Source organism: Apodemus sylvaticus, chromosome 2, assembly GCF_947179515.1.
Source record: "Apodemus sylvaticus chromosome 2, mApoSyl1.1, whole genome shotgun sequence".
In the NCBI taxonomy this organism is placed as follows: Eukaryota; Metazoa; Chordata; class Mammalia; order Rodentia; family Muridae; genus Apodemus; species Apodemus sylvaticus.
The window spans coordinates 114,066,563-114,089,884 of record NC_067473.1 but is presented as its reverse complement, the minus strand read 5'-3'; the positions used below and the strand labels follow the sequence as shown (position 1 = coordinate 114,089,884).

General features: G+C 51.1%; 2 protein-coding genes across 2 annotated transcripts; one reads left to right on the top strand and one right to left on the bottom strand.

Moving 5' to 3' along the window:
- The first annotated feature begins 5,020 nt into the window (after window positions 1-5,020).
- Tex261 (testis expressed 261) lies at window positions 5,021-12,013 on the top strand. Its single transcript, XM_052174120.1, has 6 exons — window positions 5,021-5,180; window positions 5,710-5,789; window positions 6,899-7,052; window positions 8,417-8,484; window positions 9,346-9,448; window positions 9,597-12,013. Exons 1-6 carry the CDS (start codon window positions 5,111-5,113, stop codon window positions 9,710-9,712), a joined length of 591 nt encoding a protein of 196 aa, XP_052030080.1. The 5' UTR covers window positions 5,021-5,110; the 3' UTR covers window positions 9,713-12,013.
- Window positions 12,014-12,608: 595 nt separating this feature from the next.
- Window positions 12,609-21,623, bottom strand: Ankrd53 (ankyrin repeat domain 53). Its single transcript, XM_052172873.1, has 7 exons — window positions 21,573-21,623; window positions 18,541-18,782; window positions 18,325-18,454; window positions 17,840-18,039; window positions 15,472-15,636; window positions 14,958-15,078; window positions 12,609-13,286 (listed from the first exon to the last, which is right to left on the bottom strand). Exons 1-7 carry the CDS (start codon window positions 21,621-21,623, stop codon window positions 12,609-12,611), a joined length of 1,587 nt encoding a protein of 528 aa, XP_052028833.1.
- Between the last annotated feature and the right edge of the window lie 1,699 nt (window positions 21,624-23,322).

Below are 23,322 nucleotides of genomic sequence, written 5' to 3'. Positions count from 1 at the left end.
TATCTGAGGTAGCCATCCTAGCAAGAGAGAAGATCCCAAGACATACCTCTGCCCCTCACCTTGCCCATCAGAGTACTGAGACAACAGACTCCAAAAAAAAAAAAAAATAGGCTTTCTTGAAAGATTGTCATGCTTGCAAGGACAAGGGCTGGAACTGATGCTAGCCAGAGCTGGAGCTTGTCGTCCAGAAAGAGATTTCACAAAGTTCTGACAGCCTGCCAGATGGCCTGAGATAGTGCAGGAGACTCAGTGATGGGTGAACCACGCTATCTCCAGAGCTTCTGAAATATTGCCCTCCATTGAAACTCAAGCTTCATGTCTGTCCCTGAAAGAGGGGCTTGTGGGTTGTTGGGCATCACCATTTGATCCCCTTCCCACACGGACTAAGTCTCCTTTCTCCGATTCTCACCACCACTTGCCTCTTCAATTGACATATTGAGATCAGTAGTCAAGTCTGGCTTATCAGAGAGGCTGGAGAGAGTCCAGGCTGTGACTCTAACACCTCCGACCACATGGACAGATGTTTCTAACTGCCAACTAGTTCTACAGCTAGTGCCTGAGGGAAAATATTCCAGGACTTGTCTTGTCTTCCTGGCTTTGGGCTGTGATGGTCTCACAAACCCTTTCATTTCAGAGATCTCGCAGTCTCTAGAACCTTCCTTTAAACAACATATTAGGGTCTGATTCTCCCCCTCAGGGTTCTTGTCACTCGCTCCCCCCCCCAAAATCCTGTGCACTTGTCTTAGTCATTTTTCTTCTTCAGTGATAAGACACCATGAGGTGACTTATAGAAGAAAGAGTTTGGGGGTTGGGGTGGGGGGAGGCTATAGTTTCAGAGGGTGAGTCCATGATTACCACAGCAGGGAGCAATGCACGAGTCAGTCAGGCGTGACTCTGCAGCAGTAGATGAGAGCTTACATCTCCAGGCAGAGAAAGCTAACTGGGAATGGTGAGGGTTCTTTAAACCTCAAAGCCCACCCCCAGTGACACACCTCCCCCAATGAGGCCACACCCACTAATCCTTCCCAAATATTTCTATCAACTGGGGACTGCACATTTAAATATATAAGCCCATGGGGCCATTCTTTTTGAAGCCGCCACAGCACCCAGGCACAACCTAGTTCTGTTACGTCTGGCACATTGGAAGATGGCACTTGAACAATGATCTAGAAGAACCTTTGAGTACATTTTACTAGAAAGTCCCTCAGTTCACAGCCCTATCATGTGACAGGGACAGGGGTGGGGACTGGTACACAGGGTAACTTGGAAAAATGGATCACCATCACCTGTGTGCACCACACAGTGGCCAAAGCTTTCCTAGTTTGATCTTTATCCCCTCCTGGGACTGTGCTCTGGTAAATGTGCCACGGGACACCAAACAATTAGCTTGCTCACCGCATGGACCATCACAGGGAGAATTTGCTCCTTAGGAGGTGGGCGCAATCCAAGAAGACTTCTATGAGAAGTATGGTATGCATTTGTCACGGAGTAGAGCAGCGCGCATCTGCTTACGGCTCCCACCTCCCCATGATGCTTCTGGGAGTCCTAGAGGGCTGACAGTCTCTCAGGCTTACAGCACCATGCGAGGGAAGAAGAGCCTGGTTCTCCAGTTCTTTCTGCTGGTGTCTGACCTCTGCATCTCTCTCTCTCTCTCTCTCTCTCTCTCTCTCTCTCTCTCTCTCTCTCTCATGCAACCTGGTAAGACTTGGAAGCAAGTTCCATCCTGAAATGAATACTGTCCACAATGTATGCAATGTGTGTGCGTGGGTGCTATCACACCTCCCTGACTGGCCTCCACTGCAACACTGGTAGAAAAAAAAAATCTCTGTTCCTCAAAACTCCTTTCAAGAGGTTGGGAAGCCATTCCTGGCTGTTGTTCTCTGCTACTCCTCTGATTGTCACTAGAGGGCAGAAGGCGACAGCGCCAACTAAGGGGTTTCCGCTGTCAGGATAATGACTCCACAACCCCAGCTTTCTTGATAAGGTGGAATCTAGTCCCAAGCAGGGTGGACCACTGGCACCACAACTCGTTATGTGTGAGTCTGTGAGAATGTTACAAGTTGAGTTATTAAATGCACAGTGTAAGAAAACGGAACTGTGAGAATTGTGAGTAGTATCCTTACAGGATAAAGCTATAGACAGTAACAGCGCCATCTCTTGCCCTAGATGTGATGCTAACTGGGTCAGCTCATCTGAGTCCCTTGGGCCATGTCTGGCCCAGAGTAAGACTATGGGAATTGCCAGCATTTAGCATCTTCTGACCTTGATCTTAGCCAAAAGGCCAAGAAATTATTCAGCAGTGGTTTCCAAGGAAGAGATCTAGATGGGCTGGGCTCTCTACCTTCCTCCCTACACAGGTTCAGTCACAAACGTGAGAGGCATAAAGGCAAAGGGGTAGGCACGACCTTGGAATAGGAACATATGCTGAGTGGATTCTGCACCTGACTAAGTCAGCATCTGCTCAGCGGCCTTGAACCTCTCAGGCTTTCGGTCTTGGAATGGCTCCTCGGCACTTACTGCGCCCCTTCCTTTGTCTTTTACCCCTCACATAGAGACTTGGCCTCCTTGCTCCCATCTATGCCCAGCTTGGTTCCCCAGGGCTCCAGAGCCCTATGGCATGGAGTGGAACTGGATGGGACAAAGAAAAGAAACTACTTTTTGTTCCCTCCTGTTTGCCTTTCTTGCCATCAAAGGAAATTCAGATCTTCAGCCCTGGCCGCCCAGGCCAGTTTGGGCTCTAACACAGGGGAAACGGCAGCACCCAGCTGCGGTACCGGTTCCAGCCGGCACACTGAAAGGTGCCAAGATCCTTTCTCTCCACGTCTGAGAAAAGATCAGAGGACACATCTACATTTCCTCCCTCCATGAAGCATTTTTAGGCACTTAAAGATTTTTATTTTATTTTTATGGTTTGTTTTGAGACAGGGTTTCACTATGTAGCCCTGGCTAGCTTGGAACTTTGTATGTAAACAAGGATGGCCTCAAACTCACAGAGATATACCTAACTCTGTTTCCCAAGTTTTGGGACTAACTGCATGCACTACTGTGTGTGGCCTATTTAGTTTTAATTATGTATTTGCATGTCTGTCTGTGTAGGGGTATGTGCACTTGAGTATAGGTTTCCAACAAAGACAGAAGCCTCAGGTCCACCTGGACTTGGATTTACAGCTGGTTGGGAAATAAACTTGGGTCCTCTACAAGAGCAACATGTGATCTTAGTCACGGAAGCACCTCTCCAGCCCAGTTCCTTTTTGTTTTGTTTAAGAATGAGCATTTACTTTATGAATCAAGAAATTTGAATCTGTGTGAGATATGGTGTCACATACTTGTTGGGGTCTAGGAATTGCCACACAAACCACTCAGACACTGATCTTGGTCAACTAGAGATGGTTTACTGATCGATCAAGGAGACAATTCAGGCTCAAGAGACAAATCATGACTCCAAGTTGAGATTCTACAGGATTTTGAAGCCCCAAACCACAAACATCTGTGCCATGTTATTTCACCAATCAGGATTTAGGGATAGGGGGATTTCCTTAGGAACATGTCTTGGTTGTACACTTGTCCTGCTCCCATTGGTTGGGGTATTCAACGGTGGCAGGGGACTTGCCTTGTCTAATATTTGTGTCTTAACTTTTTTACCAGAATGGGACTTGTTTTGACTAAAATTCATGTCTTAACTTGCCAACCAGGATATCAGTTGCCCATGTACATGTCTCTTTCTGCCAATTAGGAGGTCAGTTCCCAGGGAGGTCTTGGGAACTTAAACTTTACTTGACCCCTACTCAAAATGGAGGTCTTATTTTAAATAGTTTCTTATATCTCTTATGTTGGGGTCCATCCAGGGGCAACTTATAAAACAAAATACCATAAAAGCTTATCCATGGGTGCAGAAAGTGTTGTTGGGTGGTCACTTCAGATCCAAACTCATTGTGAGTAACCATACAAAGCATTTCTAATGACTTCTATCGTGATTGGTTTCCCCGGGCACAGAACATAACAGAATACATAATCACTCTTGGCATTAAAAAGTTTCCCAGTAACAGCAGAAACATGAGAAAGTTTCCTTATAATGGCAGGCAGTCCAGGTAACAGTTACCCAGGCCTTAATATTTTACCTAGTCTTTAACATATAATACCCATGATTCCAACATTCAGTAGGTTGAGGCAAGAAGATCAGCATCTCAATGTCATCTTAGACTACATAGTGTCTTCAAGGACAGTCTGGGACACTTAAGGCTGTTTCAAAAAAGAAAAGACCTTGGCATGGTGTTTCTACACCTTTAATCCCAGATCTTGGGATAAAGCAGAATCAGGCTGATCTCTGTGGGTTCAAGGTTAACCTGATTTACATAGAAGGTTCCAGGACTACATAGAGACCCTTAATTAAAACAAAAAAACAAAAAACAAAAAACCAAACAAACCCAAATCCAAAACCAAAACAAACAAAACAAAAACCCAAAAGTGTTATTTTGCCCTAGCATGGTGACTCCACACATCTGAAATCCTACCAATTGAGAGCTGGAGATGGGAGAATTGACAGTTCAAAGGCCAGCCTAAGCTATGAGACCCCTCCTGAAAATAAAAACTTAGAGACGTGTTGGCACTCGGAGCTTGCCTGTGTCAGCCACTAGGTGGTGCTCTCTCAGATGGTTGCCTGCAGTGTCGCAAGTACAAGCAACGCTTAGCGGTTGCTTTAGTCCCAACGCAGAAGTGCAGACCTGTATTGCAAAAGACCTCAGTCTAGAGGGACAGTTAGGGCTGAAGGTTACCATTTAAAGGCGCCTGGGACTCAGGACTATGCAGCGTTCTAGTGTGTGACCTGAGATAAGGTAATCTTCCTCACCCAGAAAATTAGGATCCAGGGCAGGGCGGAGCAAGCTTGAGCCAGGATTGATCCCAATCAATCAGGACTCTGTGTAGGCGCTGCGTACCGGGTGCAGCACGATTGCGATCCTCCGAGCCGGTTAGCGGCGCTCGCGGGCTTGGCAGGGGTGGCGGCGCTCCGCCCCTCTCCTCTCGGCGTCCGTGGGGCGGGGACAGCACGGCGGCCGCTCAGTGTCGCGGGAGCCGGACCGCGCAGGCCCGTCCCGGCGGCCCGGGGGGCGCCATGTGGTTCATGTACGTGCTGAGCTGGCTGTCGCTGTTTATCCAGGTGGCATTCATCACTCTGGCCGTCGGTGAGAGCGCTGACCCGGGCCGCGGTTCCCCGAGCCGCCAACCGCTGCTGTGCTTTGCAGCTGGGCGCTGACGATCCGAGCTGGTCCTACTGGACCTCCGCCGAACCTTCCGGTGGGAATGCTTGGTTCCCGAGACGCATCCTTGCTCTCGGAGCCCTGGACTCCCAACTCTTCCTGTCCCTTCCAACTGGGGCAGGGGGAAGGCCCCAGTCTGTCTCACCCGGCTGTGTGCTAGTGTACAGTACCCGGCCTGTAAACTAAGTGTTCTGCAAGTGTTGACTGACGAGTGCAGTTTAAGGTTTCTGGAATAGAGGTTAACTTTATTCTGTGCGGTCAAATCCAGTCTTTCTACAGTTGTCTTGGCAAAGTTCTACTTGTGCAGATGAGGAGGACATCCCAGGGGTGCTTAGGCTTGTTCCGGACTTCCTGGAGTCTGGGGAGGGTTGGTGGGACTACAGGATGAGCAGACTGGTGGGAGTGTCCTGGCTGATCTATTCCTGTTTGTCCCCTCCTGTGACCCACCACCCAGCGGCTGGACTGTACTACCTTGCAGAACTGATAGAAGAGTACACGGTGGCCACCAGCAGAATCATCAAATACATGATCTGGGTAAGTGGCCGCTTTTCCCTGGAGTCACCGAGGGCTTGCTTGCCCGACATTAGAAGCAGGACGTTTTGGTGCTGAGCGCCCAGGTTCTGAGAGTGTCCCTCTCCACTCTGCAATCTGCACTCCTGGGTGCAGCCCACCCCTGGTCCTCCAGTCTCAGGTGGCATTGTTTCAGAACCTACTGCCATTCCTTAAGGTGACAGTGCAAATATTTCAATGACAGGTATTCATGGCTTTGCTTTCAGATGGCTATCTTCCACTGTGTCCACTGTCTCCAGCACCAGATCCCCAATCCCAGTCCAGGCTTAGAACTTATAGGGACAATAAGGACAGTTTGTAATAGTCGTTGCCCTCTCTCTAATCAGTGATTTATCCTAAGGAACATACCTGACCCTTTTGCCTCATGGGAGATTTCTTTTCCTGAAGACTTTGGTCCCTGTCCCTGTCAGAGAGGCTGTAGGAAGGTATCCTTCCGCCGACGTGAGGAAGGCTGAGGTGCCTGTGGGAATGTCATTGGACAGAAGTTTACCTTTCACTCACCTAATCTGCAGCTACTTTCACTCTCCACATAGCCTGGGGCTGTAGTTTGTGGTAAAGACAGGGCCACAGCCAGTTCATTGGCTCAGTCTGTGGGTGTGGTTGGTAGAGCAATTAGACCTTTCATCACTGACAACTGAACCCTTTCTCTGACTGCCTGCTGGATTCATTACTGAGTTACATAATTGAGTCAGTAGATCATGCTTAGCATTCAGGGGGAATATGAAGTAGAGGGTGGGGGTGTGGCATGCATGTGGCCTTCGGTTAGATCCTCAGCTCCAGCTCCAAAAACAATGATGGTAAAGATTAGAGCAGACAAACTGAGTTTGCACTCCGTCACACAGGTGGTTGGGTGGGTGTTTGGTGGAGTGCTGTGTAAAATGTTTTTTCCTTACTTTGGAACACTGTCAAAAATGTTTTGAAAGTGACCTTCAGAGACACCACCTTTGAGAGCTGAGTGTGGTTTCTATGAACCAAGAAAACCAAAGTGCATTTGTAAGGTTGTGCATAGCATTAGGGGGCTGACAGTGCCGGAGGCCTGAAGGTCCCTGAGCGAGTGCCTCTGCCTATTTCAGTTCTCCACAGCAGTGCTGATCGGCCTCTACGTCTTTGAGCGCTTCCCCACCAGCATGATTGGCGTGGGTCTTTTCACCAACCTCGTCTACTTTGGCCTTCTCCAGACCTTCCCCTTCATCATGCTGACATCACCTAACTTCATCCTGTCATGCGGTGAGAGGGGACAAGCAGGGAGGACTTGCTGTGACTAGATGTGGGCACTCTGTCCCAGAAGCTGACCTGATACTGAGGAGGGGAGCAGCTGAGGTCCTGCAGGAGGCCACACTGCCTGGGAAAAAACGGTTTCTCCTTCCTGAGGACCCTAGGGCCTTGTCCTCATCAGGGGAAAAGCTCCAGCCAGGAGGACCTTGCCAAAGAGTCGTTAGAAGGGTGGCTTGGGACAGAAGAGCAGCACACTGGTTCCTGTCCCTGGAAATTCGTTTCTCATCCCGGGGCGACTGTTAGACCCAGTTGGTTCATACGGTGGTCAGAGATGTACACAGATGTTTGTGAGAAAGGTTTTAGAAAGTGGTTGGCCACAGGCACTGCTGTTTGTCCTTGCGGTAGACTGGGTCGAGATGGCAGGTGATGTGGGGTGTGCTTTAGAGTGACGCTTCTGAGTTCTGGGGGAAATAATGTTATCCATAGAAGGGTAGATTGTTAGAGTGTGGGGCGTGTCAATGTCAGGTGGGATTTTAACCTCAGAATCTGTTCAGCAGGAGTTTGTTCAGCACCAGGCCCCCTGTATGTCTCCCAGAGAGCAGCTCTGGCCAGCAGAAGGCTCCTCTGGCTGCCTATGTCACTCCCTTGGTCTGCCCTTTGGATGCCTGGGAAAGTTTTTCTGAGGTACCAGGTGTCATCTATGCCTTAGTGTCCCTTAGCCCTGAGCATGGCATGGTAGAGCGCTGTCTTCATGGTAGAGGGCAGAAAGAAGACTGTAGTTGTGACTTTGGTATGGGGACGTGGTCCTTATGGTGCCTGCCCTTCATTCTGCCATGGAGGCAAGTGGGGCTCTGTGCCTCTGAGAAGCTGACCCCTTCCTTGCACCGGTGCACACTAGGGAAGGGTGTATCAGACCAGAGCACACCAGTGTAGGTCGGTGTGTCTTTCCCCATGCTAGCTTTCCAAGGAACCCCGAGAACCTGGTCTCCATCTGAGGAGGCCTCCTCCCTGCTGTGCAGTGTGAAGCAGATTCCGCTGTGGTGTGTGCTCTGCCTGCCCATGACCTCCTCTGGAACCTTGCTCTTGGGAGAGCAATAGCATGATCATGGATTATATGTAACACAAAGAAAACCTTGTTTTATAACATGCCAGAATGTTCCAGGCTACCTTCTGCTTCTGTTCCTGCTGCCCTCTGCAGTGAGAAAGTTGGAGCTAAACACCCATTCTTAACAGATGGGCACTGGGGTCTAAGCAGCACCCTTGGCCCAGAGCCATGCTGGGGGTTGGTGTAGAGTCAAGACTGAGACCCAGGGCTCCGGTTTTGGGGCCTTCTGGATTTGGTGGGCACACTGTGACCAGACTCTCCATCCCCACAGGGCTAGTGGTGGTGAACCATTACCTGGCATTTCAGTTTTTTGCGGAAGAATATTATCCTTTCTCTGAGGTAAGATGTACCCAGTGTCCAGCACATATCTGTGGCAGGGATGGGGGAAGAAAGGGACTTACATGATCTGCTTTGTGACTGTAGCTGTGATCCAAAACCGACTCCATTCAGGAACTGTGGTTTTATTTTATGCATATGAGTACATTCTCTTCAGATACACGAGAAGAGGGCATCGGATCCTATTACAGATGGTTGTGAGCCACCATGTAGTTGCTGAGACTTGAACTCAGGACCTCTGGAAGAGTAATCAGTGCTCTTAACTGTTGAGCCATCTCTCCAGTGTCTTTTTTTTGTTGTTTTTTTTTTTTTTTTTTTGAGACAGGGTTTCCCTGTGTAGCCCTGGCTGTCCTGGAACTCACTCTGTAGACCAGGCTGGCCTTGAACTCAGAAATCCGCCTGCCTCTGCCTCCCAAGTGCTGGGATTAAAGGCATACACTACTGCCCGGCTTTTTTTTTTTTAAGCAAATAAACATGATTTTGGAAGGCAGGGTGTCTGGTGTCTGGAGAAGGGATCCCTTTGATGAGGTGGGAGGACACTGCTCTCCCCCAGTGTGTCCTTTGGGTGCCTCAGTGGAGTCATCTTCAAGTCTAAAAGGGCTCACCAGGCTGTCCTGTGTGAGCCAGACCTCACAAGGCGGGACCCCCTAGCTCCAGCTCCATCAGCCCCTCCCCAGGATGCCTCCCACTTGAAGCTCGAGTAGGTGTCCCTTTGGGGAGGGACTGCATTCACACAGCTGTGCTTTAACTTCCCCAGCAGTCTGTGTCAGAGAGCCCTGCCTCCTGAGTGCTAGCCCCTGCAGGGATAGGGTGGGCCTTTGGGGTACCCTGGGGCTCTCCCTTCTCAGTCTCTCCTGTCACCAGGTCCTGGCCTACTTCACATTCTGCCTGTGGATAATCCCGTTTGCTTTCTTCGTGTCACTTTCGGCTGGGGAGAATGTCCTGCCCTCCACCATGCAGCCAGGCGGTGAGGAAGGGCTTCTTAGGTCAGGTGGGGGGGGGGGGGTACTGGCACCAGCCCTGAGAGTGCGCCCTGGGGCTTTGGGTGATGAGAACTGCATGCCAGTCCACATGCGTGCACACGCCTGCTCATTCCCCTGCCTGTGTTTCTGCAGATGACGTGGTCTCCAATTACTTCACCAAAGGCAAGCGAGGCAAGCGCTTAGGCATCCTGGTTGTCTTCTCCTTCATCAAAGAGGCCATCCTACCCAGTCGGCAGAAGATATACTGACCCCTGGGGAGGGCGTGTGGGGGGCGAGAGCAGGCTCCTGGGCTAGTCATGCCTGGGAGCCTGGAGGGTGTCTTCTGCCAGCCCAGGTATCCCTCCCCTCCGTTCTGAAGCCCCATCCCCACCCTCCTCGGGAGGCCTGACCGCTGCCAGGGGCACCAGAAAGGGTAGCAGAGCCTGCTATGCCAGGAGGCTATGTCCCCAGCCTTCCCCTCTCCAGAGTTAGGTCTGGTCAGGTGGGGCAGGCAGGGGAGCCGGTATGAAGCTGGGGAAGTGACAGCAAGTTCTCAGGCAGGCGGCCATAGGGAGGAGCTGAGGGTCAGCACTTCCAGGAAAAGTGCATTTTGCTGTTGAAATGTGGGTCTTGTCCAATGCTGATTCCCTTTTGAATAAAGATTCTAGGTGGCACTGTTTGCCTTAACACCCCAGGAGTTCATCTTCTTCTCTGCCTGCTAACCTTCTGCCTAGACTGGGCTAGCTTGCTCTAGGGATTCTTCTGACTCTTGCCCTTCTGAAGGGATTCTCATGGCCCTGAGTGGGAAGGGAACAGAGATGAGAATGAGTAGGCAAAGGCAGTTTTTCGGAGGTTTCTCCTTCTTTCCATGTCTCTTTCCCCAGATCGTGATAGTCCAGAGTGGGGGAGGGGTAGAAAGTTTATGGCTGGGTTAGAGATGCAGACCGTCTACGATATCCTATTTATGTCTTCCTTTGAGAAAAAGGAGAGAGTTCTTGGTAAATTCTATCTCAGGCTCAATGAAAAAATAAACATTGGCTTCTAGGCAGCCTAGGCTGTGGCCTGTTTGTTGAGGAATGGGAGTGGGAAGGGTTTTCACTCAGGGCACAGGCCTCACTCACCTGCGCTTCTGGCTCCTGGAGGGATGAGCTCTGTCTCCTAGGGCGGTGGGCCTCACCCTAGGCACAGAGCAGCATCTGTTGACCTTGCACTCCAGCTCCACACAGTGCCTCGCAGGGCTCAGCAGTATATGCAATGGTCCCCTCCCCCGCCGCCGAACCTCCAATATCGAATCTAGTACCTCACAGGGAGTCTGGCAGGGGCCCAAAGGACAAGGCTCGGGGAAGATGCCAGGCCGTGACCATCTTATGCGTCCTTCATCTCGTTGGCTCTTGCATTTCTGTCAAGTCTTGGCCTACTATTCTCTGAATTTGTTTTGCAGCTACAGGTGAGCTTGCCAGACCTATTTCCTGCCACTTGAGGGGATGAAGGTATCGGACATGGGCTGCTGCCCACCAGCGGGCTCGGGTTGGCCCCACTTGCTTGGCTGTCTACTTCTTGGTTCATCCTGCCCGCTGCTCAGATAGGGGCATTCCCAGGCTAACCCTGGTCGACCTCACAGATCACCTGCTGGGTCTTGGGGTGGCTGGCACAGCTGGCACAGCCGATGGCCTGCTTCTGGGTTCACATTTCTCAGCACTGCTGTGACTGTTGTCCCTTGACCTCTGTCCTTTCAGTCTCTGTTCTGTAGGCTTCTTTCTCGCCCTGTGCACACAGGGGCTCCTTGGCTGTCTCGTGGATTTCCTCAGGAAGGCCAGCTGTGCTGGTGGCTTTAGGGATGCTGTGAAGGGAGCCAGGGCCAGCCTTCAGACCCGGCTCCTTCCTAACTCAAGCACAGCTCTGCTGCCTTCTGGGCACAGACAGTTGGAGCTCGGCTTCTCTGTTCACCTGCTCTTCGCAGTACCTCGGCCCTGGTCTCGAGCCCAGGAGCCGGCAGGATCTTGTTTTCTCTCTGCCCTCTGTCCGTCTGATCTGTCCTTGCTGTCTCTGTATTTGAGCCCCCTCTGTCATCTCTCACCTCGTTTTGTTGTGACAGTTTCCTGTTTCTCTATCCTTTGACCAGCTGGGTTCTTCCTAAAGTGCACAGTTGGCCAAGTCTTTTCTGCCCCCAGCTCTCCCCAGCTCTCCACTGCCCTCAGGATAAAGTCCAGACTCCTTAGCACGGTGTGTGAGGCTCCTGGGTCCCTACTAGCTCCACCACTGACATATACTCTGGGCCCAGCCTCCTGCGTACGGACACCATGGCTCTAGCTGCTTAGATGCTCTTCCTTCCACTTACTTCGGCAATTTGCCACTTTTCCTCTTAGATCCTATTTCCTCCAAGGAGCCTCGAATGTCCCCTCTCCTCCCGAAACCCCAACCGCTACACAGATCCTCTAGGCTCACTGGCCTGTGGTATGGTCTGTCTCCCCACTAGACTGGAAGCTCCTCGAGGGCAGGGAAAGCCCTTGGGTTTTTGTATTATCAACTACCTGGCCCGTGGAAAGCACTCAATAAATGTTTTGATTAAAGAGTGAGCTGTAGTGTGTGAGCAGGGCCCACGGAGCCCAGGATAACTTCCTGGACAGGTTTCACATCAAAACCACAGGTCTTCCTTTCTTGGCAGAAGTGCTGCTACCCAGCCTCCTGGAACTGCAGCTTCACATACCCCAGTGGGGCCATAAGCAAGGAGCATGGGCGGAGAGGCCTGTGAGGGATATCATATTAACTGATCCCATTGCCAGTCAGGGTCTGCAACAGACAGGAAGGACACATGGCAGAATTCCTAGGAGTATCCTGACCTGGAAGGCTTGTCCCTGGGTGTGTTGGGGGCTGGGAGTTAAGGTACCCAAGGACCAGGGGGTTACTTTTACATTACTGTGTCCCAGGGCATGACCAGCCCTCTACTCTGAACCTTGTGCTCTATCCAGATGTACACATCCCAGGGAGCCAGGCAATTTCTCTGTAGAGAAAAGGGAGGGGTGGGTTCTGTGCTTTTGGGAAGAGGGATAGTTAGGGGTGGCTTCTGCCTTTGGGAATGAGAACCCTACCACAGTTCTAACCACAATACAAATCTTAACACTTCTGCCTTCACCAGAGGCTTCCAGAACAACTTTATGTGAGAACTCACTTGGAGGATGGGGCCACTCGAGTCCGGCAAGCTTCCAGGGAAGCAAGGAAGGGTTTGTCAAATGTCTTACGTAGGCTCATGGCCATTGTACTGGTACAAGGATCTCCCAAATGCCGTTTCTCAGGCACATTGAGTATGTCCCGTGGATACAAGCCCTGGGGCACTTTCATCCTGTAGGGTTGAGTCCCTGGGTACAGCGCCCGGACCATCATCTCAAAAGGCAGCCGGGGTACAGGTGTCACCAACTGATGGTCCACTGTGCGCAGGCATGCCCCCCCAAGTTTATTTCGAGTCACCTCCAGGAATCTGGAGAAGTCATGCTCCTTGTAGGGTTCTGGGTGCACCCCCAGGCGCACACCCTGTGGGTAGCCGATATTCGTGGTCGGGGATCTGGCGGGGTTAGCACTGTAATTCCATAACTTGGGCCGACTGATGGTGGTCTGCTTGTAGATGGGCTTGGGTGGTACCACGGGGGAGGGCAGGTTTTTCAGCTGGGCTTCCACAGATGGAAATTGGAAGCTTCCAGGAAGTGGGCATCTTAAAGCCTTGGAGGCCAATGACCAAGGTTGGACACCAGCCTTTTGCTTGGAGTCGGCAGAGCCCTGGGTCCGGGCCAGCACCTTGCTCTGTTGCCACTTTCTGAAATGAGCCTCTCTCAGAATTTGTTGTTCTTTCTGCAATAATGAAGGGCACAGGGCAGTGGCATTTATGAGCAGGAGACCCTGTAGCCAGCACCCTGGGTAGCCTCAGGTGTAGCTTCCCTGCTGCCTTATGTGAGCCTTGTTTTCATGAAGGAGGCATCTCTTGTTCTGACTGAGCTCCCAGGCTATGGAGGAGACTAGACTTTCATAGGAGACCTCCAGCTTGAGGACAGACATAGAGACAGATTTGGAGAAAGAAGGTACCGTTTTCCCTAGAGGTAGCCTCAGCCTCAGCGGAAAGTCCTGCTCTCTGATTTGACCCCAGAAAGGATGACAGGTTGAGAGGCCTGGCATTGGATGGAGGTAATGAAGTTGCACAGGCTTCTGGGAAGTGACTTTGAGGAGGACAGAGTGCCTGGCTGCCCGACTGGGTGGGCGGGACTTCGCCAGCGTTCTGTCTACCACCGCGCGCACTGAGCTTCTGCATGTGTGGAAATGTCCCTGCCTGATTATCTCTGTCTCACTCCCACACAGTTGCTAAGTAATCAGGTGCTTTAGAGATTGACCCAGCTCCAGAGGCAGGTTCTGATTAGATTAAGCCAGGAGTCCTAATTCCTTCGGCCTTGCCCAGTCCCAAGTCAGGCAGCATCTGGCTTGCTTTTTGTTCTAGCCAATGGAAGAGTAGTGGTCGTGTGCTCCCATTGAGGCCGACAAGAGGTCCTGAGGTCTGTGGGGGCTGCTGAGTAGGGTTAGGGTCAACAGAAAACCTGATCGCTGAAAGGGTTGGTGACACAGACTGGAGAGGCACAGCTGGGACAACTGGAAGAGTACAACCATGGCGGGGCCCTGGAGTCATGGTGGGATTCACTTAAGGATCCAAGTTCTTGGTGTTTGCTCCCAGCGCTTGTGAGGCAGACACAGGTGGAGCTCTGAGTTCGAGGCCAGCCTGGTCTACAGAGCTAGTTCCAGGACATCCAGGGCTACACAGAGAAACCCTGTCTCAAAGAGGCAAAGCAAAAATAAAGAATCCAAGCCTTAATTTTCCTGTTTTGTTTGAAGTGTTTTATGCTTTATGATTATATCTGCTAAGCCCTTGCCCTTGTCAAACCTAGTCTGTCAGTCTCCACCCCTGACCCCCAGATTGGCTGTTTCCTGCTCCCGAGTGCCCTGTGTATTCCTCACAGTGATTCTGTCTGTGGGTCTGTCATTCCTTACTCCATATGGATAGATACCTGTCAGTCTTCAAAGATACCTCCTTGGCATCCTTCCGGGCACCCTCCTGGACCCTCCCCACAGGTGCATAACCCACCTCTCCCTAGCACCTAATATTGTTGAGTGGAGGACCACACTTTGCTGGCCTTTGGGACCTAGCAGGAGCCTAGTGTACAGTGAAGGTAGAGTATCTGTTAGGAGTTTTCTTTTCATGAGTAGGCACCCCAGTGTTAGGAAGTGTCCAGTTTCATTAGAGATCCTCATCCTAGAGGGTCAACACCTAACAAGGACGCTGAGTTCCCCACGATTCAGGTGCATTTGCTTTCTGGCACAGGACAAGACCTTTGGCCTAAAGGGATGGTTCATAAGGGAGGATTTGGCGGGGAGCAGGGGTTCCTTCTATGAAGGGAGTGTCCCAGATGCCCCTCTCACCATGGCAACAAGGCCCTAGTTTGGCAGCAGAACCTAGCCCTGGGGGGGACTCCCCCTTACTTGATACTCAGTCAGGTAGCGATACTCCAAAATGGCCAGCTTCTCCTTCAGGGTCTTCAGTTTCTCTATCTCCCGGGCAAAGGCCTTCTTATCGTGCTTCCACATGGCATCCTTTAAGAACCTGGCACCGAGGGAGGGTGTCAGGTTATAGGAGCTGGGCTTCCCTTGAGGCGAGCCGCTGAGGGCCAGTGGGATGGGAGGAACTACCAGAGCAGAGAATAGCAAAGCACCCCATCCCACTGCCCAGGGGCCCTTGGAGGGAGAAGAGAAAATCTGATGGATTTGGATCCTGACTGAAGAACAGGAAGGCAACGGCAAAGAAGGCGGATAGTGTCCCATCTAAAGGGGTGAGGTCAGGCAAAGCCCATGCCGACAATATCCTGTTGGGGCCTCTTTCCCAGACTTTACCCATCTGCCACCTGGCTTCCACAACCCTCCACACTCTTAGAGGCTCAGCCTGGGGGAAGGACCTTGCAAGAGGAAGTGGGAGCTGGCATGGTTGTTACAGGCTCACCGGGCACAGGTACGGTGGTTCCAGAGTCTGCAGTAGTCGATGGGCTTGGAGCCCATGGCATCTCGGGCATGGACATTGGCTCCGCTCTGCACCAGCATCTTAATACATCCCAGCAGGCCATTGCAGGAAGCCAGGTGCAGGGGTGTGGAGCCGTTGTATGTCTGCCTGTGAGGTTTACCAGGGGTAAAGGGCAGAAGGGAAAGGGAAAGGCATTAGACAGGCAGGCAAGCCAACTCCCAGGGCCCACTCTGCCACCACCATGGGGGCTGTGCACATGCCCTGCTCTTCCTGGGGCTTCACATTTCTCTAAGAGGAGGGACGGACTCTGAGCAGTACAAAGTATAGGATGTGTTTGACTATGACAGCCAGGAACTACCGAGTACCCTGGGTTGCTTCAGAGCCACCAATGTCAGCGACTTTTGGGACAAGGTCTCTTGTAGTACAGGCTGATCTGCAATTTGATTTGGTTTGGTTTGGTTTTGGTTTTTTGGATTTGGTTTTCTCGAGACAGGGTTTCTCTGTGTAGCCCTGGCTGTCCTGGAACTCACTCTGTAGACCAGGCTGGCCTCGAACTCAGAAATCCGCCTGCCTCTGCCCCCCAAGAGTGCTGGGATTATAGGTGTGCGCCACCTCCGCCAGACTAAGTTTTATTTATTTACTATATGTAAATACGCTGTACTTCAGATACCAGAAGAGGGCCTCAGATCTCATCACAGAAGGTTGTGAGCCTCCATGTGGTTGCTGGGATTTGAACTCAGGGCCTCTGGAAGAGCAGTCAATGCTCTTAACCACTTAGCCATCTCTCCAGCTCTGATCTTCAATTTGTAATGTAGCCAAAGATAATCCCCTTGCCTCCATCTCCTGAGTGCTGAGTATACAGATAGATATGTACTACCAAGTCTGGCTCCTCCTGGGCTTTGGGCCAGGTTAGCTCACTTGGTCCACAAGTTACTTTTAATGTGTGTGGTGTGTGTCTGTGTATATGCATATTCACGTGTGTGGGGGGTGCATATGGAGATATGCACAACTATGTGGAGGCCACAGGTGGATGATGGGTATCTTCCTCCATCATCCTCCACCTTTTATGTAGAGGCAGGGTCTCTCACCTGAACTCAGAGCACACTGAATCAGCTAATCTAAGTTAGCCATCTTGCTTGGGGGATTTCCTGTCTCTGGTTCCCATGGGCTAGAATACAGGAGGCCACCATGCCCAACTGGCATTTACACGGATGCTGGGGATTTGAACTCAGTTCCTCTCACTTGCACAATGAGTGCTTTACCCACTCAGTCATCTCCCCAGTCCCTCTAGGTTGCAATGAAATGTCACCTCCTGGGACTGTAGATGCACATCCTCTGATAGACTGCTTGCCTAGCACCCTTGAAGCCTTGGGTTCAATCCCCAGCACTGATCACACCAGGTGTGATGACCCTAGCGCTTGGGAAGCAGAGGCATGAGAATCAGATGGTCAAGATCTTCCCTGGCTATCGTCGCCAGCTGGAGGGTAGCCTGGATTACACGAGACACTTTTAAAATGATGAAGAAAGAAGGAAAAGCCACCTTCTGAGAGGGCTTTGCTTCTTAGATAGATCCTACTCCAGTGCTTCCACCTGCCACCCCATTGTTCTCTTCAGAGCTCTCGAATTGTGGGCATTCATTCCCGTATATGCAATTAGCAAACTATCCAGTCACTAGAAAGTCAGTTCTGTGAGGACTGGGGTTGGCGCCCTGTGTTTGTGGCTATGTTCTCGGCTTGGGTTTGGTGCTTGTTAGAACATAGCGAATGCTTGGTAAGGACTCGGGGAGGACAAAGCAGTCTCTCTCTGGTATGCATTTTCCTTGCCACAAAGGTAGGACTGGAGAGATGGCTCAGTGGTTAAGAGAATGTGGTGGTCTTGTAGAGGACCTGAGCCTGGCTCCCAGCACACAAACACCTGTAACTCCAACTCCTTTATCACAAAAGCTGTGTGGGACAGACATATTCACGTGTCGAAGGCAGCCAGCTCCCAAACTAGAAACCCCTGGGGATCATCAAGGTTTCCGAAGCCCACAGTGGTATCTGTGAGGCTCCACTGTGTACATACCTGAGTGTGGGAACCAACCACAGAGCTCAGAGGTGTAGTGACTTGGCTGCAGACCAGTTTGCCTAAGCTAAGATGCTGTGAATTGGGTCTGCCCTCTCTGCATACCCAGCCTCTTAAGAACCAGGACAGTTAAGTGCCCTGCCCCCTCCCCCTCCCTCTCCCCCTCTCCCCTGCTTTCTCCAGGCAGGAATCCTTGTCCTCACAACCCCTCCTCCGTTCCTGCAAGGCTCCACCTGCCTGGGAACACAGTGTCCCATGTGTCTTTTGTACAGCAGGCCAGACTCACGAGTTGATGGCCGCCCCTTTCTTGAGCAGGTAGTCAATGCAGGGGAGCATGTCCGACCTGTTGCTTTTATGGATGACCAGGTGCAGGGGTGTCTGGCCTTTGTTGGTGGGCAGATCCACAGGATATTTGTACTCCTCTATCAAGACCTTGAGACAGGAAAGCTGGCATTTCTGGGCTGCGAAGTGGATGGCTGTGAAGCCCTGAGGAGTGGAGAGCGCAGGAAAAGGCTCAGCAAGATGGGGGCGGAGCCCAAACCTGCCTCGGGCTTGTCCTCGTCCCGGTGCACTTGGAGGTGTTCATAGCCCTTTATCCCCCTACCTCTCTGCTTCCAAATGGGCCTTCTACGAGTGGATAATTAGGACCACAACATAGAAAAGGTTACTTTGGAGCCCTCCAGCGGCAGTTCATCAGGTGGCCTCTCCACAGGTAGTACTTGGTTGGGTGTTGGGAAATTTCAGTCTCTGCCACCAAGCTGCAAGCTTTACCTTGTCGTCGACTATGATCTCCTTGCGCTCTGGATTCACACAGAACCGAAGCCAGTCCACATTGCCCACCGAGGCTGCGAAAAACTCGGAGTAGTTCGCGATCACTTTATGGCTCCACGACTCGGAGGTACTAAGATCGACCAGACCAGGGTGAACGGGAAGGCCGAGAACAACCCCGGGCTTCTACACCGCCCACCAGCCAGCGCACCCGCCCACCTGATCTGCGAGGATTCGGGTTCGCTGCTGGGAACCTTCAAGCTGTGTTCTGCCTGCCGCGTGCCTCCATGTGAGGCAGAGCGGGGCTGCTCTTTTCTCACTCGGCGCCCAGTGGAATCCAAGGCCCCACTCCTGCGCCGAGTGGTGTGGCTCTTAGTGGGTGCACCCGCACTGGAACGACGCCGCGAGGGGCGTCGCCGCACATGACCCGCCCCCGCACTCCCGGCGGCACCTTTGTCACCCTTGGTCCCAGCCAGGACTCAAGAAAGGGACGAAGTTTGTAACCCTGGAAACTCTGCACCCCGGGGCTTAGCATCTATTGGAATCACAGAGATGAACCGGAAAGTGCAGGGAAATGGACTGTCTCCATCTCTGCAGGGCCCGGCGCCAAGTGTACAGGCGGCGCGTTTGTATTTGAAGTTGTATTAACTAGCTCCCTCTGCGATTCCACATGCTAAATTATGACGTCCTCCTCGGCGCAGCAGCATAATGGACAGCAGGTACGTCACACAGGTTGCCCAAAGCAGAGCAACTCTACTCTGCTTCTTTTCCTGGGAAACGGGAGGATAGAGAGTTCCAAGGTAGCCTGAGTTACACAGCCAGATCTTATCTCAAAAAGGTGCCGGGATGGTGGTGTAAGCCTGCAGCCCTGCACTCCAGAGTTTACATTATTAGAACTCGGTAGACACCAGGAGGCAGAGCCTGGTCGGGAGAAGTGGGTCCCTGTCCTGTGCTTGTGGAGGACATGTATGCCCTGGGAAAACCGGAGGAGAAAGGGTATCTTCAGATTCGCAGAGGCTGGACGGATGGCCCAGAAGTTAAAAGCACTTGCTGATCTTTCAGAGGGCCTAGGTTAGGGTGCCAGCACCCAACATAATTTTATTTAAAGCCAAAAAATAATAATAAAACAAAACGTTTTCCAAAACAGCTTTTCCTGGAGCAGTGTGTGTCCTTAACTCTGAGTCGGGGTCTGGGAGGAGGTGCAGAAGTAAAATGTTGTGTCTTAGCTAGAAGGTGAACTATTTCCAACATGTTACTTTTATGTATCCCATGATATAAAGACACCTGCTGGGAGAAGGGAAGCCCAGTGGTCAGCCCCGGGAAAGCTGGTCCCTGAGGGGAAGCTCAGTTCAGATCTTTAGCTGACCACCTCGGCAGTCAGTTTCTGCTGCGGTTGTTTGAAAGCTGCCGCTGCCTTTGTTGCCTTTGTTCTCAGTCAGGCTTCGCCCGTTGTCTCTGACAGATCTTGAATACCGGATTGGATGGATGTCTCTCTGCTGCTTTTGTCTGTCTGCCATTTGCTGCTTACTCTTTTGCTTGCTATATAATGAATAAACACACATTGGAAACTGGAAGTGTGGCTAATGACCTCATTTTCTGGACTGTATGAACACCGGAACCGGCACTCTTGCTGAGCACCTTACAAACTAACAAAGCGCAGCTTTTCCTGTTGTGAGTGGGGTTTAGCAACTGACTTTACGTTAGAATAAAGTAAGGCCAGATTTTGAGGATTGCCTGGGCCTGGGCCTGGGACCAGCAAGTGCTGCTTCTGGAAGCGCCTGAGGATGTTGTTGTCTGCATCTGGAATATTTTGCAGTCCTATTTTCTTTTAATTTTTTTATTTAGGCATGTTTTGAGTGGGGTCTTGTGTAGCCCATGCTGGCTTTGAACTTGCTTTGTAACCAAGGCTCCTGACCCTCCTGCATCAACTCCATATTTTATAATAGTCTTCATGCCATATCCTAATCACCCTGGCATGAGGAGACAGGCACAAAATACTTACACCAATAGGTTCAGATTAATTGATGTGATGGGGGCCCACTCATGGATATTTGACAAAATCCCTTAGGCAATATTCCCATGAACCCAGGATTAGGAACAATTTAAGGTGGTTCTGCCTTTATATTCTTTCTGAAGAGGAAAGAGGACTCCGGGGAAGGAGGATCACCAGAATGGGATAAGAAGATAGGGCAGGTGGGTAGAGGCCTCAGAAGGGATGGATGCTCTTATGGGAGACGCTTTAGCCAGATCCATGCAGCAGGATAGAGGGCCTGGTCCAAAGCAGACAGTTAACTGAGAGAAATATCAGAATTCTACTTGGAGGGCCATGGTAATAGCTGGGCCCCGGAGTCATCTGCAAGGGAGATAAAAGGCAGGGTGAGGAAGCAGTGCTCAGAGAGGTCACAGGACCCAGAAAGGTGTTGTCCCCAGGATGCAAGTCTTGCTGTCCCCCCCAACCCCATCCTGTAATCTCAAGGTCTTTCTGAAGCCTAAGCTACTTTGAATTGGGGTTCTGTCACTTTCAGGAAAGCCTGATAGGTAGAAAGCCCTCTGTTAAATCCTCCGTCGCTACAATGATTAGGACTGGTGTAATGGCCCTTGGAATGACCTGTGTGGGCTAGGGCACTGTGACACCCAAGGGACAATGAGAGTCACCCCTGAACTGCTGGGGAACAGCAAACAAATGAGAGTGAAGACCCCCCCCCTTGGACTGCAGGTGTGGCTGGAGCAGGGGCACAGCCACCGGGCATAGGCCTGGCTTCTGACCCTTTCACTCTGTGGCTTAGCATGTGCTTCTATAAGGATGACTCTAAAATTCAGCCAGGCAGTGCACATCTGCAGGCCCAGCATTCCAGAGGCAGAGGCAGAGGCAAAGGCAGAGGCAGATTGCACCAAGTTCGAGGCCAGCCAGTGAGTTCCAGGGCTACATAGTAAAACTTTCAAAACTAAAAATGAAAAACAAACAAAAAAGAAAATGAAAGAGCACTGCTGTAAGTCATATAAAAAATAAGAAAATAGTCACAAAAATCGAAATATTAGAAGAGGAAGGCTCTGTGCCATCAGAGCCATTCCTAGCCCCACCCCTACTTCAGTGCAATTGGAGAAGCTACAAAATGGGTGTGTGGCTGAGAGAGTAGGGCTTCCTCTCTCCTCAGCTCTGAAAATATAGGACATTTTACCTGGAAGGGCACGATGCCATTTTGCCTCTTCCCCCTCCTGTGGCCAGCTCCAAGCTACATTCTGGGAGCTACGTGGAAAGGCTGAGTGTCCTCCCACCGAGCCTTCAGGGATGGGGCAGCCATTCTTCGCAAAGGTCAGGGGACGAGCCCCGAGTTCTGACTGCTCACAAACAACAACAGAAAGCAGGGTGTTGCTGAGAAAAGTGGTCCATTCACCCAAAGCAGGGACCTGGGGGTGTATACCCAGACAATCTGTGGGATTTGGGAGTTCTAAAGATCCCTATCAAAGGAAATGTTTTTTTCTTAGTGTGGAGAAGTTCAAATCCTGGAGATTTGGATGGTAGGTGATTAAAAAAAAGTTAGTAGGCCAACTGGTTTGCTAAAGGAACCCCAGGAGAGACAGCATACAAGAGCCCTCCTAGGTCAGAATACACATCAATCAGATCTTTGATAAAAATGTCCTCTGCAGTTTACTCTCCAGAGGCATCTTGGGAAATAGAACAAGAGGCTAGGGATTAGTGAAGGCTAAAAGCTTGGTGTAAGGCAGAGGCAGAGAGTTAAACAGAGATATCAAACAGTCAACAAGGATTTTATTTAAACCATCACCCTCCCAGAGTGGCTGTGTACGCAGGGCTGTTTCCAGAAGTAGGTACATCGAGGCTTTAAGGGATGGAAAAGACATCACAAAAATCGTCCATCCTAGGCACCAACATATTAGCAACAAAACCAAGTCCCAGAGAGAGGGTTTGGGTAGATCAGCGTTGCTCGCACACATACTGAAAATAGTTTTCAGAAGAAAAAGTGTGATGAACAAAGAAATAGACAACCATAACCCCAAAGCAGGAAATACACAAATCTGGGCAACATGCAAACTGTGTGAGAAGCTTGGACACCAGACTGCACAAAGTAGTCCTTATGCTGTGCTCACAGAGCTAAAGGAAACTACGGAGGGACGGGTGGGGACGGCTTATTAAAGATAGCACAGGAATGCAGAGTTGTGACTGAAAGAGAACAAAGTGAACGTTCTGGAATTGGAAGTCACACTGAAAACTAGAGCGAGCAAGGGCCCGGCGGGAGACGTGAAAATGTTCGGGAGAGAAGTGGCTCAGCAGTTCCTGGGCACTGGCTGCCCCTGCTGAGGACCCAGAGCCCACAGGGTGCCTCACGGCCACCCGTGACTGCAGTTTGGAGACCTGGAGAGGACGCACTGAGGAGGAGCAGGCAGCCTGGGAATCTGGGAATTAGATACTCATCTCCCCCATTCCCCTCCCCTCTCTGAGACAGGGTCTCACTGTGCAGCTCTGGTTGGCTGAGAACTCTGCTTCCTAGTGCTGGGACTAAAAGTGTGTGCTACACCTACAGCAAACTCCCCACCCCGACATCTGTCTATTTATGTGTGTGCACGTGTGCAAGTCGGAAGCTAAGTTTTGGGAGTTGATGGGTCTCCTCTCACCATATCAGTTGTGGGGACTGAACTCAGGTAGTCAGGTAGTTGGGCTTTGTGGCAAGTACTTTAAACTGCTGAGCTGTCTTAGTTCTGTTTTGGAGGGCTCGGAACCCACCCCTAGACTTTGTGCGGTGGGCAAGGACTTTACTAGTGAGGTACAGCCCCAGCCCTTTTGTATTTTATTTTATGGTGTATTTTTGAAATAGAGTTTCATGTAGCCCAATCTGGCCTCAGATTTGCTATGTAGTGAAAGAAGACCTTGAATTTCTGGTCCTCCTGCTTCCACGTTCCAAGAACTGGGATTATAGTTACGTGCCATCATACCTGGTGTGTGCAGTGCAGGGGCTGGGACCCAGGGTTTCCTGAACGCTGTGA

Bases quoted from the DNA above. Each gene is read 5' to 3' on its own strand.
- Tex261 (XM_052174120.1), top strand. From the start codon at position 5,111: ATGTGGTTCATGTACGTGCTGAGCTGGCTGTCGCTGTTTATCCAGGTG. The intron at 7,053-8,416 runs GTGAGAGGGGAC...CCATCCCCACAG, and splicing joins TAACTTCATCCTGTCATGCG to GGCTAGTGGTGGTGAACCAT. The intron at 9,449-9,596 runs GTGAGGAAGGGC...GTGTTTCTGCAG, and splicing joins CTCCACCATGCAGCCAGGCG to ATGACGTGGTCTCCAATTAC.
- Ankrd53 (XM_052172873.1), bottom strand. From the start codon at position 21,623: ATGGCTGCCCCATCCCTGAAGGCTCGGTGGGAGGACACTCAGCCTTTC. The intron at 15,637-17,839 runs GTGAGTCTGGCC...TAAACCTCACAG, and splicing joins AAAGGGGCGGCCATCAACTC to GCAGACATACAACGGCTCCA. The intron at 15,079-15,471 runs GTGAGCCTGTAA...CCTCGGTGCCAG, and splicing joins AACCACCGTACCTGTGCCCG to GTTCTTAAAGGATGCCATGT.